At 35.6% G+C, this 18,458-nt stretch overlaps 1 protein-coding gene across 5 annotated transcripts in view; it reads left to right on the top strand.

Moving 5' to 3' along the window:
• The window catches only part of SMARCA1 (SNF2 related chromatin remodeling ATPase 1), a 68,547-nt gene that overhangs the window by 8,846 nt on the left and 41,243 nt on the right, over window positions 1–18,458 (top strand). For 3 of the 5 annotated variants that reach the window (XM_068533400.1, XM_068533402.1, XM_068533403.1), the window contains exons 6-14: window positions 1,538–1,717; window positions 5,399–5,554; window positions 6,702–6,833; window positions 7,801–7,869; window positions 11,501–11,610; window positions 12,867–13,093; window positions 14,228–14,349; window positions 17,148–17,183; window positions 18,104–18,256. In XM_068533400.1, the coding sequence (XP_068389501.1) occupies window positions 1,538–1,717; window positions 5,399–5,554; window positions 6,702–6,833; window positions 7,801–7,869; window positions 11,501–11,610; window positions 12,867–13,093; window positions 14,228–14,349; window positions 17,148–17,183; window positions 18,104–18,256 (1,185 nt within the window). The remainder of the gene's footprint in view (window positions 1–1,537; window positions 1,718–5,398; window positions 5,555–6,701; window positions 6,834–7,800; window positions 7,870–11,500; window positions 11,611–12,866; window positions 13,094–14,227; window positions 14,350–17,147; window positions 17,184–18,103; window positions 18,257–18,458) is intronic. The other 2 variants (XM_068533404.1, XM_068533401.1) reach the window with 1 other exon arrangement.

Raw genomic sequence — 18,458 nt, 5'->3', positions numbered from 1 at the left:
TCTATAGCTTGTAGTGTAGTAGTCAGTCCTGTAGGTACTCATCCCTGGCTAAGCAACTGTTAGGTGTGTGGCAAGTCCTTTAAATCAAAGGTCCTTATATTTAGTATTCTGGGTTGGAAACTACAGTCAGCTCAGACAGGGAGGAGCTTAGTTAATTGGACAACAGAAAGATCAGGATATATCTCAAGCTCCTCTTGACTGCAGCCTGTCTAAAGATCCTTCATATTGAATTTATGCTGACACCAGCTATGTTTTAATTACTAAAAAGGGGAAAGATACTTTGAGTATAGAAAATTTGGAAAAAAATTGAGAAAAAATTAAAAGTAAGTTATAATTTTGTTACCTCGAAATAACCATAGTTAACATTTTGGCATATTTCTTTTTAGTCTTTTTCCTCTGGTTGTATTTATTTTGCATAGTTGAGGTCATATTATATATGATTTGGTATTCTGATTTCTTCACATTCATACATATTTTCCACATAATTAAAACATTTTGGTAAAAATAATTGTTAATTACTGCATAATAATTAATCCTAGGGAGGTTCCATAATTTTACTCATTTCCTCCCTTATTGCTGGTCATATGGATTGGTTGATAGTATATATTATATATATGTATATAGTATATGTTGATTGATATATATGTATATTTTTGATATATAATAATACTGTTATGAGAACCCTTGTAATTTAGTTTTTCTGCACCTCTCAAATTATTTCCATAGGATTTCTAGAAGTGGACTTACTTGGTTAAGGAGTATAAACATTTTAAGATTTTAATGCATAACATCCATAAAACTCATCTCATAAGTGAAATATCAGATAGGATAAATGCTATAAAAATAGCTTTAAGCTTAGGTTTATAAAAGAAATGTATACCTTGTATAGAGATAAAGCCAGAAACTGTTTTGAAAGGTCATACAGCATAGGACATAGTTCCCTTTCCCATAGGTTAGGTAGTGGATTCATGGGTGTTCAGTATATTATTTTTTAAAAAGTCCACTGGACTAGGTGATCTCTAGGGTCCTTTCTGGCTGCAAAGTTCATTTATATTCTGTTCTTTTATGATTCCTTAGGTCTTCAAGGGTGTGAGATGCAAGTATAGAGCTACATGCCCCTTGAAATGCATAGTCTGAATATTTCATGTCTGGGTTGTAATAATGTTGGGGTCAATGGGAAAGAAAGAGCTGTATCTAAGCAGGCTGATAAAGGAAATGTGTCTTTGTGAAATACATGAAATTCCTAATTTTGCAAACTAGTAGAAAAAATAATACAGGTTGCTAGCTCCTTTAGGAGTAAAAGTCTCCTAAATAGAAAATTGCTTTGTTCAGCAACTTTGTAACTGCAAGTTCTTAGCTTCTTTTTGTGCTCAGGGTAAGTATTGAATTGGAATGGTTATTCATTAAAATAAAAAAGTCTTTTAACTTTTCCCTATGTGAGATAGTTGGCAAATATCTTTTGTGAAGTTGCTACTAACAAATGTTTCATTAAATAAAAAATGTTTATGAATTTTTTTTCCTTGTGATGATAATGCAGGGTCTTGGTAAGACTTTACAGACAATTGCTTTGCTTGGTTACCTGAAACATTACCGAAACATTCCTGGACCTCACATGGTTTTAGTTCCAAAGTCGACTTTACACAACTGGATGAATGAATTTAAGCGATGGGTCCCATCTCTTCGTGTTATTTGTTTCGTTGGAGACAAGGATGCGAGAGTAAGTGAGAAACAGGTTTAAAAAGGCAATCAAGGATAACATCATTTCTGGGGTTAAGTTTTATTGCTATAAAAGACATTCGAGTTGACTGCTACTACTAGATATCACTTAAGTTGTGCTTACTCTTTGTTAGGCTCTTTTGTACGTGCGTTTTATGTATTAATTAAGCTAATTCTCACAACACTCCTGTGAGGTAGATGTGTTACCTATTCATAACAGAAAATCCATTATTATGCTTATTGGCATTTACTTTTAACTAGCTTATTAACCTAAGCATTTTGAATTGCACCTCTAAGTGATTCTTTATTTAAAAAAATCTTACTTTATTGACAGTATATCTTACCAGCGATTCTATCGTTTGTGCTGTTTTGATGCCAAAAATGTATCAATTTGCATTTCAATTTTTTTGTTTAAATTTTTTACTTTTGACTTTGACTTGTTTACGTGCACACATGCACACACACATGAATGGAACTTTTTCTCTTTGTACAGAGAGCCTTGTGTTTTGTGTTTATGCATAGACACAGCTTTCAGTTTTGATCTTTGAATAGAAAAATACATGTGTGCATACATTCTTAGATAATATCAGAAATTCTGTGCTCTTCTTTAAAGTAGCTATTTGTCAATCTAGTAGGCTACAATTATTTTAGGACTGCTGAATTAATCTAAAAATAATGAATTATGCAAAAATACCAAAATGAATAATCAGCTTAGAAAGCATATTATTAAACTTGGTCTTTATTTTGCCTCCAGAGAACATAGTTTAGAGTAAAGATTTATTCTATTTTACATATTTAGATAGGTTATCAAAAGATATCCTCAGAAGAATGGTAGCATAATGAATTATGTGATTTTATTCTTATCATTTTGCTTGAAGAAAAATTACTTAAAGTTATTTAAATTTAACTTATAAATAATTTAAATATTGAAATACTGAGCTCATAAGTATAGAATTACAGGCTTGATTCTTCCCTATGCCTAATATTTCGCAGTAGCAAATTAGTCACTTAGAAATCTTTCTGATTGCTGCTATTATATAATGTAATACCATTTCTTATAAAATTTTGTATTTCTAAAGTATTGATTTGTTTTGCTGAAGTTATTCGTTTTATTTATTTATTTATTTGTTTGTTTATGTATTTATTTCTTTTTGGCTGCGTTGGGTCTTCGTTGCTGTGTGCAGGCTTCCTCTGGTTTCAGCGAGCAGGGCTGCTCTTTGTTGCAGTGCAGGGGCTTCTCATTGCGGTGGCTTCTCTTGTTGCGGAGCACGGGCTCTAGGCGCGCGGACTTCAGTAGCTGCGGCTCGCGGGCTCTAGAGCACAGGCTCAGTAGTTGTAGCGCATGGGCTTAGTTGCTCTGCGGCATGTGGGATCTTCCCAGACCAGGGCTCGAACCCATGCCCCCTGCACTGGCAGGCAGATTCTTAACCACTGCGCCACCAGGGAAGTCCCTGAAATTATTCTTGAAGGTCATAGATATTGAGAAATATCTAGGCTTGTGTTGTCATCATGTCTCAGTAAAAATGTATGTCAGTGGTTTTCGACTATATTAGTGGAATCCAAGGGTTTCATGAAGTGTCTCTGGGAGTTTTCAAGAAAGGGTGGATGTATTTAATTGGTGACTGCCCTATCTCTACCCCATGGGAGGTTGAAATTCTTCTAGACACTTCAAAAACTTCTTAATCATGAAAACTAACCTTCAAAGTCAATGTCTTGCAAATTTCCACTCATTAATGGGTTGGGGTTCAGTTTAGTGGGTGGTGACAACAAGTTTTTAAAACATTGAGATAGAACAGAGTAGAAAGTAGCATTGAGGATATGTATTGCTTCTTTCTATATACACGCCCTCAAACATGTATGTGTATACTGGATTGCGACCTAAAATAAAATTTTACTGTGGGCCATGGTCAAAGAGTTTGAGAACCAGTAATTGTTAATTACATAAATAATTAATGTGCCATATGCAACACTTAAAGATTGATGTCGTTATGTGTAGAGAAAATCCAGATCATTATTTATAGACAGATTTGTACCACATAGGATAGATATATTGGATCTTTCTATTTTCCTGGCCTTCTGTAAACACTTTATGAGGTCAGTATTTTGGTAATAAAGTATTTGATGTAGGCTACAGTAGGTATTTAACTGAGGTAGGAAATTATTAGAGAAAATTCTGATCCTGTTTGAAGCTAATGTAGTCCTGAAGTATCCAGAGGTATGATTCCTAACCATAGTTTTTGACCCCTTCCTTTCACACTCCAGAGGCATCAAAGGTCATGGACATGGAAACAGGAGATCTGGTTTTAATTCTGGCTTTGCTACTGACTGTGATGTTGAATGAATCTCAAAGGGCCTTAATTTTTGTCACCTATAATATGAGAGCTTTTGGATTATGTGATCTTTAATATTCTGTCAAGGTATTTAACTCTGAAACTATCAAGTAGTTACACAAATTTCAAAGAAGAGCTAATTTATTTTTGGTTTTTTAATTTTTATTTTTGGAGAAGAGCTAATTTAAATTAAAATATGTGTATGTTCTATGAAACTGTACGAGGAACCATTAAACTGAGTATTTCACAAAATCAAATAAGGGTAAGGTATATGCAGGACTAAATAGGGTCTGGCACCCTGGTTCTTTTTATTTTGCCTCTAACTCCCTAATGTCTTAATTAACTTTTTGAATACCACTTCCCAGGGAGCAGCTGAGATCTACAAAGGCCTTTTATCTGTCCTCTACTTCAGTCCAGGCAATTCTTTTATACATAGTGGGCACTCATTGAATATTTGTTGAAAGAGTCCCTGGCGTGTTTGATGCATAACTGAGTTTATGAAATAATGACTTTGCAGTGAACAGTCAATTTTGTTTATGCACTGTACTTTCAGATTTACAGTACTAACCAGTCCCTTCTCAATGTAGATTTTGCTGCTCCCTGTTAACCTTTGTGGTTTTATTTTGACCTGTAATAAAAAATAATCTGGAATTCAGTTAATACAAGTTAAAAATGCTTTCAATCAACTTGGCTACCACATTGGCCACTGCCTATGAAGAGTTAAAAATAGTTTTAAATAATCTCACTGTTTTAAATAGACTCATGTACTAGATAAAGCAAGTCCCCTTTATAAAATCACGTTTGTAGCCTCATAACATCAGGAATTTCACAAAAACATTAGTGGGCTTTCATGACCCCTTAACAAAATTTATGACTCATCCCTGCTAGAAAGTGAAGGAGACATACAAGAGATCTCAAAAGGTTGGACTCACTCATGTATGTTGAGCTTTTTCCATTTATCGAAATGCTATCATGTTGGTAATGCTGGGATCTTGGTAAGAGTATGGTATTCAGAAAGTAGTTCCTTTGCCCATGTCCTTTTGATCCTTTGTGGTATGAAGAGAGAGCCTAGTAATTGTCATCTTCTGGTGATATGAACTTCTCCGGTTCATCGAATATGCTGTACTCGTTTAATGGAAGCCTTTGCTTCTCTTTTGTTGATGAAAAATATTAGCATGTCATACAGATAATTGACTACAAAAGTATCTTTGGGCCTCAGATTTCCTATCTCTAAAATGGATGAGACCGAATGATTCCAAGGGTCTCTTAGAATTCTTAATAGTCTGTTGATGCTTTAATTCTGTGACATCCTGTCAACATATTCTAATATAAGGAACTTTATTTTGCATCAGGCTGCTTTTATTCGTGATGAAATGATGCCAGGAGAGTGGGATGTTTGTGTTACTTCTTATGAGATGGTAATTAAAGAAAAATCTGTATTCAAAAAGTTTCACTGGCGATACCTAGTCATCGATGAGGCTCACAGAATAAAGAATGAAAAATCTAAGGTAAGCTAGTTCTCAACATATTTATTAAAGTTTTCTTTTAACTACCATTTCTGTTTGTTTACTTCTCTGTATTCAGAATTTAAAAAGTGATAGAAGATTGTGATTTTATTCACAGAATGTGAATGAAAATCAGTTTTTAAAATGATTTTGAAGTTTAAATGATTGAATATAAGACAAATGAAAATTGAGCCCAGTTTTTATGTAAAGAAAATTAGGTGTTCATTTGCTATAACTGTTGCAGCCTAAGTAACTCTGTTATGCTACAGTATTTTAATATTTTGGCAATATTTGGTGTATAAATGTCATTTGCATTGGTTTATTTTTTGAGGAGCTACCTTACGTGTATTCATATGGATTAGAAAAAATCATTTCCTAGAATTATCTGACTTGTGTGAATTAGAGTGTGGTGTTAACATTGAAAAATACCAACATTTCTTGCCATTCAACTCCATCAACAGTAGGAAAAGCGTCAATTATTATGATGAACCTCTCTTTGGATCACTGGGCTGCTTTGGGAGAACCAGGGACACAACTGAAGCAAAATCACCAGGTGGTGCTTTTCAAATTAGAGTTAATACCCGATAAGAGGACGCATGTTAGAGAATAATTGTTAATTTAAGAGCACTATAAAAATGTGCATTTTTATTGATAAGATTACTGTTCTTTTATACTTTTTGTGCTTTAATTTTTGTGGTTTTATATTTAGAAAGTTAATATAAGATATTCGGGGAAAATGGGCTCAAGTGTGGTGCTTAAAAATTGTGACCAGGCCAAGTTAGAAGTTGGCTAGGCATGGTGGATGAACATGATTGGCAGGGAGAAGGCGATACTGTTGTATAAAGTGACTAGCCTGAATTTCATAGAGTTCTGACTGTTTCTGTGGACCCAAAGTGGAAAAAATAAATTTTTTAAAGTGGGGGAACGGTCTCAGGTGTGACTGTGATCTGCATTCTTGTAAGTGTAGAAATGCCTAGAATATTTTGTTCAGTTGTGCTTCACTGTGGCAATGTCACCTGAACCAGGATATTTTGCCACAGAAAATTAATTTTCAAGTTTTATTTTATTCAAAAAATGTATTGGGTTGGATGAAGAACTGATGAACATTCTAATAAATAAAACAATGTTGACATAACTATTCTTTTTCTAGCTTTCAGAGATTGTTCGTGAGTTCAAGTCAACTAACCGCTTGCTCCTAACTGGAACACCTTTGCAGAATAACCTGCATGAACTCTGGGCACTACTCAACTTTTTATTGCCTGATGTCTTTAATTCTGCAGATGTAAGTTTGTCATACGTTTTAAGTGTAATTTTCTTGTGTTCACAGACATCTGTTTTCAAAGCATAGAATGTAGATTGAAATTGATAGTTCTTTTTCACTTGTAATTCTTTATTTGTGTTTTGATTTTCTCAGAAAGGTGCTCTTAACTAGAAATTTTTTCAAACAGGGATATTTAGAGAAATAATGTTTCTTTTCTTTGAGATTATCCTGCCTGTTAAACTTTGCCTATATAATAACATTGCTACCACAACTTATGACATAAGGTAGACTGAGTTCAGAATAGTGCTTTCTAAATTTTCTTTTAATTAAATTGGAAGGGTTTTCTGCATACTAGTTTGGCAGGTGGAGTCATTGAAATAATCTTTAATTATTGCAGGTATTAACATTTGGTGAGTACTAAAGAGTTTATAATATGTGATGTGAAAAGCAACATATTTTGTAAATGTATGATTTATACTGTTTTTATCATTGACACAAGGTTATGCTAGTGCAGCAAACAGAATTGAATGATTTAAGGAGTTTGGAGCTTGATTTTCCTCATTACTGATATTAATTGATAATAAAAAGTACCAAGTTCAGCTATCTATTGGTTTGTATACCTTATCTTGCTTTTGTTCATTTTTACTGTTTGATTAACATTTTCATTAGCATGTTTTCGATTTTTTATTCTTATTCCTACTCCTTTTAACTGGATATAATGCTACTATGGTATGGGGAAGCCTAATAAAAGCTTTTCAAGGAAAAACTGCTGATGGAGTGCCTCTATAATGCGGTTCAAATTTTGTTAACTGCTCCAGTATTTTATCTGTTTTCAAAGTAAATAATATTGGCCATCACAGTTAACATATTTTTGACAGTGCTTTTAAAATGAATTATTGCTATATGAGTTGTATAAGAATTTATAGAATACTGAATTTATTAAAAAAAACAACTGTGCACTTACTGCAGAATTTTCACCCCTCCACAGGACTTTGATTCTTGGTTTGACACTAAAAATTGCCTTGGTGATCAAAAACTTGTGGAAAGGCTTCACGCAGTAAGTAATAGCAGACAGGAAAATTTAGTAATTGTATATATATAACTGAGTTAGAAAACAAGCTGCTATAGAATCTGTTTGAACTTGTGGATTTGCTTCTGGGCTCAGTCTCAGTGTTTTTCCCTCTCAACTTTTTTAATAGCCTCTTTGGGAGGCAAACTCCCACTATATCCTCAGCTTCTCTATGGAACAGCTCTTTTGCTTTGGCTCTCTCCCCTGGATAATGTGGTTCTCTCCCATAGAGGCTGTTCACTCTCCCGTACCCCACAGGTCCTTGAGATTGCATCAGTATTCTCCTAGTTCCTCAATGCCATTTCAAAACCATTGCTTCTCCACTGTCATGTGTAAAACTCTTCCTTTGAGGCTCAAGTTATCTTGCAAGTCCATCCTCCGTCCATTCTTTTATCTGTCATCTATTCATTACCAGGTGACCCCCTCACATTCATTGAACACCAGTTTTCCCTTCTTTGTTAACAGCTTCTTGTATCCTTCTCTTTCACTCATATTACTCCATTTGTACCTGTCCTGTTATCTCACAGAGATATCCAGTGCCTGGACCCCTGCTTTACCCCCATCTGTCAGACCATTTCTGTTACATTTTCTGTATCCAGCAATGAGCCCATTTTCTATCACTTGAACCACTTTTTTTTTTGCCAATATCTCAAACTCCCTTGCTCTCTTGATCTGCCATTTCTGCCCTAAAAGCCCTAAACTGGAATTATGTAACTGTGTCTCTGTCCTATGGGTTTGAATTCTGCTTCTACCACTTACTAGCAGAGTGACCTGCTCTGTACTGGGGGTGCTCAACACTGATAAAGAAGATTACACCCACTGTACAGGTTGGAGCCACTACAGTTTCATGTTCCCTAACATAAGCTGGGATTTGATGATGTTGGTGATCCTTCAACATGGCCTTCTTCAGCATTCTTTCTCATTTCCTAGAACAGCTATTTCAGACTTTCCCCAGTCTCCCCAAGACCTCTAACCCAGGTGTTCCCTGCCCTCCTCCTTTCTCAGCAAGTACCAAGTACCATCATTCCTTTCTCAAAGAGAAAATAGAAGACATTAGGTAGGAACTCCTTCAAGGATATCCATCTTCCAAGGATATCTGCATCTGTGTTACCCCTGTTTGAGTGGAAGAGGTCTTCTTTCTCCCAGCAATGGCTAATTGTTCCAACGTGAACCCTGGATCTCATCTTTTCCTGTTTCCTTATGGACTTTTCCCCTTGATATATCCTTTTTATTGACTGAATTTTCTACCTCTCCTTCCATGTTGGCTCTTTTCCTTCAACATGTAAATATGCTTAATTATCTCCCTTATTAAATCCTAACCCACACTTAGATGCCCCCACCTCACATACACAGAACAGTACTCCCTCAACACTTTGTCCTTCTCAAGCTCTGATTCTGGTTTATTACCTTGATGGCTAAGCTATTTGAAAGTTTAGTTTATCCCCTCTATCTCCACCACCAAATCTCCTATTTGCTCTTTTTTTTTTTTTTTTTTTTTTGGCCACACCATGCGGCATGTGGGATATTAGTTCTCGACCAGTGATCAAACCCCTGCCCCCTGCACTGGAAGCGTGGAGTCTCAACCGCTGGACCTCCAGGGAAGTCCCTATTCACTCTTTTTTAAAATGTACACCTATAATTTTAATTGGCTTAGTGGAGTTTTGTGAGGAAGTGGGTATAGATGCATTTGCTATTTTTTGTCTGCTGTTTTTAACGAGAGTCTCAATCTCTCTTTACAAATAATACTAAAAAAAAACCCCATGTGTTGTCCACTTCTCCCTCTCTCCCCCTACCCTGGAAAAATGTAAACTTGATGTGGCAGAGACCCTGTCTATTTTCCACCACATTGTGCCCTGTGTGCCTGGTCCAGAGTAACTGCTCATTAAACATTTATTGACTTGAAGCCCCAACAGTCATCACACTTTATGTAAATATTTATTTAGAGTTAAACAGAACAAGTCCAGAAACAAATGACCTTATGTAATAGGGAATTTATTGTAAGAATGCAGAGGAGTAGAAGACAAATCTTCCAAGAATCTTGTAACACAAGTTGTAGTACAGCTGGGCCTCTGATAGCACAAACTTGGTCAACTCTGGGGAATGTTTACTCTGTCTCTGGTGGGTCCTATTCACTCCTGAATCCATTGACCACTAGCTTTTATCCATTAAATACAATTGAAACTTACCTCACAAGTGTTTGTGATTTTTCAGTTACTTAGTTCAGGGTATACCTTTTGGTCAATGCCCTAGCATCTCTGTAATATTTAGTACCGCTAACCACTCCTGCTTTAAGAGCTTTCTGTTTAGTGTCTGGGGTATGGGATGGATTTCCTCTTACCTCTTTGGCTGTTCTTTTCAGTCCCCATCATGGGCTTTTCTTTCTCTGTCCCTGAAAGTTTAGTGTTTTGTAGGGCTTTGTCTTTGTCTTCCTTTTTCATTTGTGCTCTCCCTGGGGGTTCACTCCCATAGTTTCAGCTACCACCTCTATACTTGTAACTCCCAAATTTCTCTCTCCTTGTCTCTCTCCTAAGCTCTAAACTTACATATCCCACTGCCTTCTGAGTCTTCTGCCTAAATGTCTCACAGGCAGTTGAAACTCTTAAAAATGCCACTTAGACAAATTTAAGAGGCCCAAGCAGGAAACCAGAAGTCTTCTTTTACGCTTCCCTTTTCCTTACCTCCCATGGATCTCTAGTAATAATAGCCACAGTTTACTGATGTCTACTGTGGTTAAGCTCTACACATGTACTACCACAAATTGTCACAGCAGCCTTGAAAATAGGTATCTTTATCCCCATTTAAAAATGCTTGGCATACATATATACCATAAATCTATATGTTTTGGATGAATGGATGAGGAAACAGGTTTGGAAAAGTTAAAGAACTTGCCCAGCTCACAACAGCTAATCAGGGACTGAGCTGGATGTAGAATCAGCCTGATCTGGGTTTGATTTCTGCTTCTACCACTTACTAGCAAGGTGACTTTGGTGACGTTACTAAAATTGAAATAATTGCCTTTCCCTCAAAGATTTATTGTAAGGATTTAATACTCTATCAAGTTCATGGCGTAGTATTTGGCACATTGAGGTCCTCTAGAGATTTTTTTTTTCTTGTGATAGAATTTGCCTTGCAGGTATATACTGATTATTTCATGTTTTTTTCTCTTTTCATTCGTATCTTCCTTAACATTGAACCATTTTTTCCTCATTCATATATTTAACCATTTTTAAATGGCTTGAATTTTTGTTTCACTTTTAGAGACTCTTGGATCCATACTCTGACCTCAGATTTCCTCTCAGGTTTAAAAATATTGTATGACAGCAGATTTTTAAAAAAAAGGATATTTTGTACTTTTTCAATAGTCAATAATCTTATTGTCTTAATTTTTAATGTCTTTTCTGCCATCAAATCATGAATGTCTAATTTAGGTCCCCTATTCTGAGTCTCTAATGGGCCATTACTTGGTTCTTTTTTACCAAGAAAGTTGGCAACTGGCGTTGGTAGTGTTTTTCAGATTATACAGTGGGAAGTAAATTTCACATTAGGGTGTTGTCAATGAAATAAATGGTTTATAATATTGAATGTTTTATAAACTTTTATAAAAACTCTCACTTTTTAGGTTTTAAAACCATTTTTGTTACGACGTATAAAAACTGATGTAGAGAAGAGCCTGCCTCCTAAAAAGGAAATCAAGATTTACTTGGGATTGAGTAAAATGCAGCGAGAATGGTGAGCTATTTTATTTCCATTAGAATTTATTTATTAAAAATTAGCTTTGTAGTGGTTCAGTTGTGCCTTTAGTTCAAAAATTACATTTTTATGTTTAAATGCCAAGTTAAGTAGTTCAGATATTTTAATAGAAAATTGATGAGTATTTTATTTAACCTTTAGGAAAGGGCATGGGTCTTCGAGTCTATAGACCTGTGTTTGAGTCAGTGCTTTGCCTCTTAATAGCTATTTAGCTTGGACAAGTTATGTAATCTCAGTTTCCCTTCTGTAAAATGGGGATAATAATACTTACTTATAAGGATATTAGGGTTAAAGGGGATGATGTCACTGGCACATTTGTTAGTTATTCTTGCTTTTTCCATCAATGAAAAAAGCAAGCTTGTATTGATAAATACAAGCAGAGCAGGAAATTGACAAGAGGAGTCACAAGGAATCATAAATTAGATAAAATTAAACATGTTAATAATGTAATAATGCTACTAAGAGAAGCAAAATGTTGCTTATATAAATAAAATTAGATAATTTATAATATACAGTGACTTCTCTATTACTGAAGCCAGTATAGAGTACTTGTAAAGAGTATATTTCTCTGGACTCAGATGTTAAGATCAAACCCTCGCTTTGTCCCTTTCTGTGGCTCTGAATAAATTGTTTCACTTCTTTTAGCTGCCTGGATTTCCATCTGTAAAATGGCAGTGACCCTAGTACTTATCTTGGAGTTGTGAAGATTTAACAAGATGATTCATATACCTGGCACTTGCACTCAGTACAAGTTGGCTGTCGTTATAATTAAATATTATTACTGTCCAGGTGGATACGTAGGTCTGTTTTCTCCTGGGTGAAGGTCTAGAAAAGACAATAAAAATGTTTATAGGATCAGAAAAAAATGACCTATGAAGACAGGTATAAGAAATTGCAATTGTTTTTAGCTCAAACAAGTAAAAGCCAGATACCAACTTTCAGCAAATATTCAGATGTAGTTGTCTGAATTGTTATCAGCTGATGGCAATTTTTAGCAATGGATAAAGCAGGAGGAAACAGGTTTACAGGCAACATACAAGTTAAAATATTCAGATCTTCACTATTTTTTGGTTTTGCTGATCAAATTTAGTCTCAAATCAAATCTTTTTGTTTTTCTTTAAATAGGAATCTAAGCAGATCACCAAAGGGACATTAATTTTTTTTCCAAAGGGACATTTCTTGATGGCATTAAGCCTTTATAATAGTCGATGATTAATTATAGTTTAAAATTTTAGGTATACAAAAATCCTGATGAAAGATATTGATGTTCTAAACTCTGCTGGCAAAATGGACAAGATGCGGCTCTTAAACATTCTGATGCAGCTTCGAAAGTGCTGTAATCATCCTTACCTGTTTGATGGTGCTGAACCTGGTCCACCGTATACCACAGATGAGCACATTGTTAGCAACAGTGGTAAAATGGTAGTTCTTGATAAACTGTTGGCCAAACTCAAAGAACAGGGTGAGTTACAAATCTTCAAATTAATGTGAAGTAACTTAATATTGTATATGAATAACATTTTGCATAATCATTTGTCATTCATTCATTCACTTGTTCAGCACACATTGTTGAGTATTTACTGTTTGTTAGGAATTGTCCTATGGGCTGGGTATGCAAAGATGCACAAGACAACAGTCCTTGCCTTGTAGATGCTCACAGTACAGCGAGGGGGAATAGTTGCAGGTCATTGTGATAGTGCTGTGATATGCTGAGAGATTGGGAGTTGGGGAAGTCTTCACAAAGATGACATTTGAGGTGAGCACGGGAGAATGTGTAGGAGTAAACCATGAGGAAAAGGAAGGGAAGGGTGTTCCGCATCTTCAGTGAAGCAGAGATGTGAAAGAAGGGAATGTGGAGCTTGTGGTATCTGGGTAGAGTGGCAGTGGATGAGTCTGGGAAGATGCACGGGGCCATTACAAAAGGCCTTTTACACTATGATTTAAGGAGTTTGGACTATTTTGAAGGTGATGGGGGTGGTCATAGAAAATTTGGCTGTGGAGAGTGATGTGATCAGACTTGTATGTTAGGAAGAGAAGCTTGGAAGCAGTATGGGGGTGTATCTACTGAGGATGAGAGACTAGAAACATCCTCAGGATGGAGTAAAGGCAGATTTTATTTTATTTATTTATTATTTTTAAAATTTATTTTTTATTTTTTTATCATTTAAATTTTATTTTATTTATTTTTTTATACAGAAGGTTCTTATTAGTTATCTGTTTTATACATATTAGTGTATATATGTCAATCCCAATCTCCCAATTCAACCCACCACTTCCCCCCTCTTGGTGTCCGTATGTTTGTTCTCTACATCTGTGTCTCTATTTCTAGTAAGGGCAGATTTTAAATCATCTCAATATGCGTGGAGGATTTTGAAGACCTTAAAAATGTGTAACTCAACAAATGCATACTTCTGTATAGTATCGTTGAAGGTGTGTGTTTGTGTTTGTGTGTGTGTGTGTGTGTGTGTGTGTGGTTAGTGGAGTGTTCATGTGCTATATATTTATATTGCATATGATGTTTACTTTTATTTTTGTAACTTTCAAGTTAGTTTTACACAAGATGAATAACTTGGTTTTTTTTGGTGAAATGTTTTAGGTTCAAGGGTTCTCATTTTTAGCCAGATGACTCGCTTGCTGGATATTTTGGAGGATTACTGTATGTGGCGTGGTTACGAGTATTGTCGACTGGATGGGCAAACCCCACATGAAGAAAGAGAGGTGAGGAAGAGAAAATAAAACAAGACTTGAAAAATCAGAGTTCAATTAAGCCATGTTTTTAATCATTAGGTAGTTTTGAACTTTGGCCTTTTCTTTAGCTAGGTGCATTGAATTTCTCACTACCATCTCTCTCTCTTTGAGATCTTTAGCTGGACTTCCATTACACTGGCTCTTTACAAATCATTCTTTCCAAGGTTTTCAAAGACATCCTAAGTTATCTATTACATCCTTACCTCCTCTAATCACTGCTGTCTCTGGCCTTTTGACTACTTGTTTCTCAGTTTACTCTTTGACCCCTGATTCTATGTCATTTTCTTTTCTTGATTTGCCTCCTACATTAGACCCTCGCCATTCATGGAGTTTAACAGTTGAGATTGTTTCAATTTATGAACAACCGTAGACTCATGAGACAGTAATTTGTAAAGGGAATGATCTCAGTCTTATAGAAATTTTGTACAACTGAAATGGACAACATAGGTGTAGGAGCTTATCATGCACTTGGATTTTGGAGTACTAAAAGGTTGGTGTGCAGGAATGAGTCACTTAGCTAATGAGGAAGCCTGCCTAGCACCCAGTATTTTTCTCTACTTTGGAAATTCTTAAAGAATTTTAGATGATTTCTCATGAATGTCAGGGGTCTAATGTATTTTAAGCCCTTTAAAGCACTTTTTTTTTGAGGGAGAGGGCTTTGCTAATTTATCTTCTCTTTTCTGTGATCCTTCAGGGCTCTGTCTTTGGCCTCTGTTTTAAGTCTATACTCATGCTCTGGGCAGAGATCGTGATTTCATGGTATAGTGGAAAATGCATTGAACTTGGTTTCAGAAGACCTGAACTTAACACCAACTCCACCACTATGCGTGCAAGCTATTTAATCCTCTGAGCCTCAGTATCTTTGACTCTTTATTATAAGGGTGATATTAATGCTTAGGCTTCTGTTTTCCTGACAGTGTTGTGAGGATCACTGCATATAATATGTATGAACAGAGTTTTTGTACTATGTAGTGCAGTATAGCCCACAGGTCATGAAAGTGCACACAGGCCTTTTCACCTCTCAGCTCTAGGACCCCTTCTCAGGCCACAAAGACTCTCAGCCTGTGTCCCTCTCCTTCCATAGCTGCAGTGGGCACTCTGTCCCTTGTGTGCCTCCTTAGTGAAACCTGGCATAGTGTACGATAGTGTCCACAGCAGGAGCACAGGCCCTTTTCACATTAAGAGTTTTCCTGCTACCCACTGTGGGAGAACAGTTGTGGTAATATTTAAAAATGAGGACGTTTCAAAGCTTATACTGTTCCCTGCTCTTTAGTCTTTTACCCTCTCTGAAATGATAACTTGAAGCTTTATTGGGCTTTTGCTGATTTATTCCTGGGAATGGATTTCTCCAAATCCACATTAAGCACAGTACCATTCAAGATGGCCCTTCTTCCCGGAATGAAGATGATAACTAAGGCAGAAGAGTAGGTGCTTTCTGATCTCAAATAGCCAATTTGCATTTCTGTCTATAATCTCTCTGCTCATGAATAATGTGGACTTTACCTAATTATGCTCCAATTATCTGGTTTCTTAAAATGTTAGATAATGTTCTCCCTTCAGAGACTTTGAGTCACATGCTTTGACTTTAGATATAGCAAAGTGAGGGACTTCCCTGGTGGTCCAGTGGTTGAGACTTTGCCTTCCAATGCAGGGGCTGCGGGTTCGATCCCTGGCTAGGGAGCTAAGATCCCACATGCCTTGCAGCCAAAAATCCAAAACATAAAATAGAAGCAATATTGTAACAAATTCAATGAAGACTTTAAAAACGGTCCACATCAAAAACAAATCTTTAAAAAAAAAAAGATATAGCAAAGTGAGAGCTGTTAATTTTGTTTTGGAAATGTCCTGCCTTCCCATTATGTTGCTGTTCAGATAAGCATTTCATCTATTTTCCTAGTAAGAAGGGGAAGACTACCTTTAATTCCTTACTCGATTTGTTTGCGAGCTGTTAATAAGCAATTCTTTCTCAATAGCAGCCGGATTTGCCCTTTCTCCATTGCTACAGCTAAATTCAGCTAGCTTCTGTAACCTTTACGTATTGGCCTCCTCACTTTTATAGCGAAAGGAACTAACATTTGTCAAGCAACGGCTATGAGCTAGGCAACTTAGAGTTCCAGCTGAATTCTCCCAGCAGCCCAGTAAAGTATTGGCATAATTTTCTCCACTTGAAACTGTGTCTCAGAGAGGTTAAATGCTTGCTGAGAACCACATGTGTAATAAATGGTAGAGTTATGATTCATGCCCAGGTTTTTGCTATTTCCTCTACACCAAATTGCCTCTCACTACACCATGCTGCTTTCTGTACTGCCCCCTCTACATGCTGTATGGACTGCGGCAGAGTCACCTTCTCTGTCTGCAACTTTTGACCATGCCATTCCATTCCTTAAAAATAGAACTTCCTGTATTTTGTTATTATGAAAGTAATATATGATTGCCAAGGAAATCTTGAGAAGAAAAGTATTTCTGGCCAATCTTTTTATGCATATATAATATATAAATAATTAATATTATACTCTATACACTACATATGAAGTTCAGTATCCTGATACTTTTTACTCAACATTATGTTGTACTTTCCTATATCAGTAAAAAATATCATTGTAAAAATAATTTTAGTGTAATATTTCATCCTGTGGACATACAATAAATAATTTATCCCCCTATTGTTGATCATTCAGTTTGTTTCCAATTTTTCACTATTATAAATAATGCTTAAGTAAAAGTCCTTATACATAAATCTTTGTGCCCATCTCTGATTATTTCCTTAGGATAAATTCCTAGAAGTGGAATTACTGGGTCAAAGGGTATGAACACTTTTAAGACTCTTGATGCATATTGCCAAATTGCTTTCCAGAAAGGTTGTACCAATTTACACTCCCAGCAGCAATGTATGAGAGTGCCCGTCTCACCGCCCCCTCGTCAACATTGAGTATATCATTTTTTTAATCTTTAAAAAATGGTATTATGTTGTTTTAATTTGCGTTTATTTGATTACTAGTGAGATTGAACATTATTCTTGTGTTTATTAGCCATTCGTACTTGTTCTTTTGTGTACTGTCCTTTTTTTTTCTCATTTTTCTATTGGGGTCTTAGTGTTTCTTTCTAATTAATTTGTATGAGATCTTTACATAGTAAGGATATTAACATCCTATTAATTTTGAAGACTCTTCACTGAATATCCCTGGATTACTTTCCTGATTTTCCTCATTACTTCCCTGTTTGCTCCTTTTCACCATATGGAAATAAATCTACTTACCTTCCCCTCTATCTGTTGCTCTCATTCCCATTTCTAAACTTTTATCTCTCTTGGTTGGTCTTCTATACCTTCTTTATTAATTCTTCATAAATTAATGGGAATGAAGTTGAGATATATGACATTTTACCCCCTAGATATATTTTAGCTCCCACTCAATTAAAACATTTTCACTATTATTATTTTAAAATAATTTAAATGATTGATTACTTGCTTAGTTAAGTTTGTCTATGTGATTGTTCTTTTTATTGATGTAAGCTTCTAAAGATTAGGAACGTTATGTAATACACTTTTTACTGTACACATAGTACAGTTTATAGATAGATGCTTAAATATTTTTGAAGGTGGAAGAATATTACAAAGTGGGGTTTTGAGCATGCATGTTAAAATGTTTATTTCTTTCTTAAGGACTCTGATAATATAATTTGATTTTTCTCTCTTTTTCTTCCATCTCCTGTCAATTAAATAAAGGAAGCAATAGAGGCCTTTAATGTTCCTAATAGTAGCAAATTCATCTTTATGCTGAGTACCAGGGCTGGAGGTCTTGGAATTAACTTGGCAAGTGCTGATGTGGTTATACTATATGACTCAGACTGGAATCCACAGGTTGATCTACAAGCTATGGTTAGTAATCTTTAATGATATCAGAAATTTACCTTAGCTCAGAAAACTATTGTTATTTATACAGCACAAAGGTAATTTATGATAAAAGGGTAACAACAATCTTTGGGGGGTTTTGTAGATGTTAAAATAGATTTTTCTGGAAAACAAAGTTGCTGTGCTAATTGCAAAAACAAACAAAACAAAAACAAATACACCCCAAGCC

Source organism: Eschrichtius robustus, chromosome X (assembly GCF_028021215.1).
Source record: "Eschrichtius robustus isolate mEscRob2 chromosome X, mEscRob2.pri, whole genome shotgun sequence".
Lineage (NCBI taxonomy): Eukaryota > Metazoa > Chordata > Mammalia > Artiodactyla > Eschrichtiidae > Eschrichtius > Eschrichtius robustus.
Note: the sequence above shows the minus strand (reverse complement) of the source record. Positions and strands in the feature narration are given on the sequence as shown.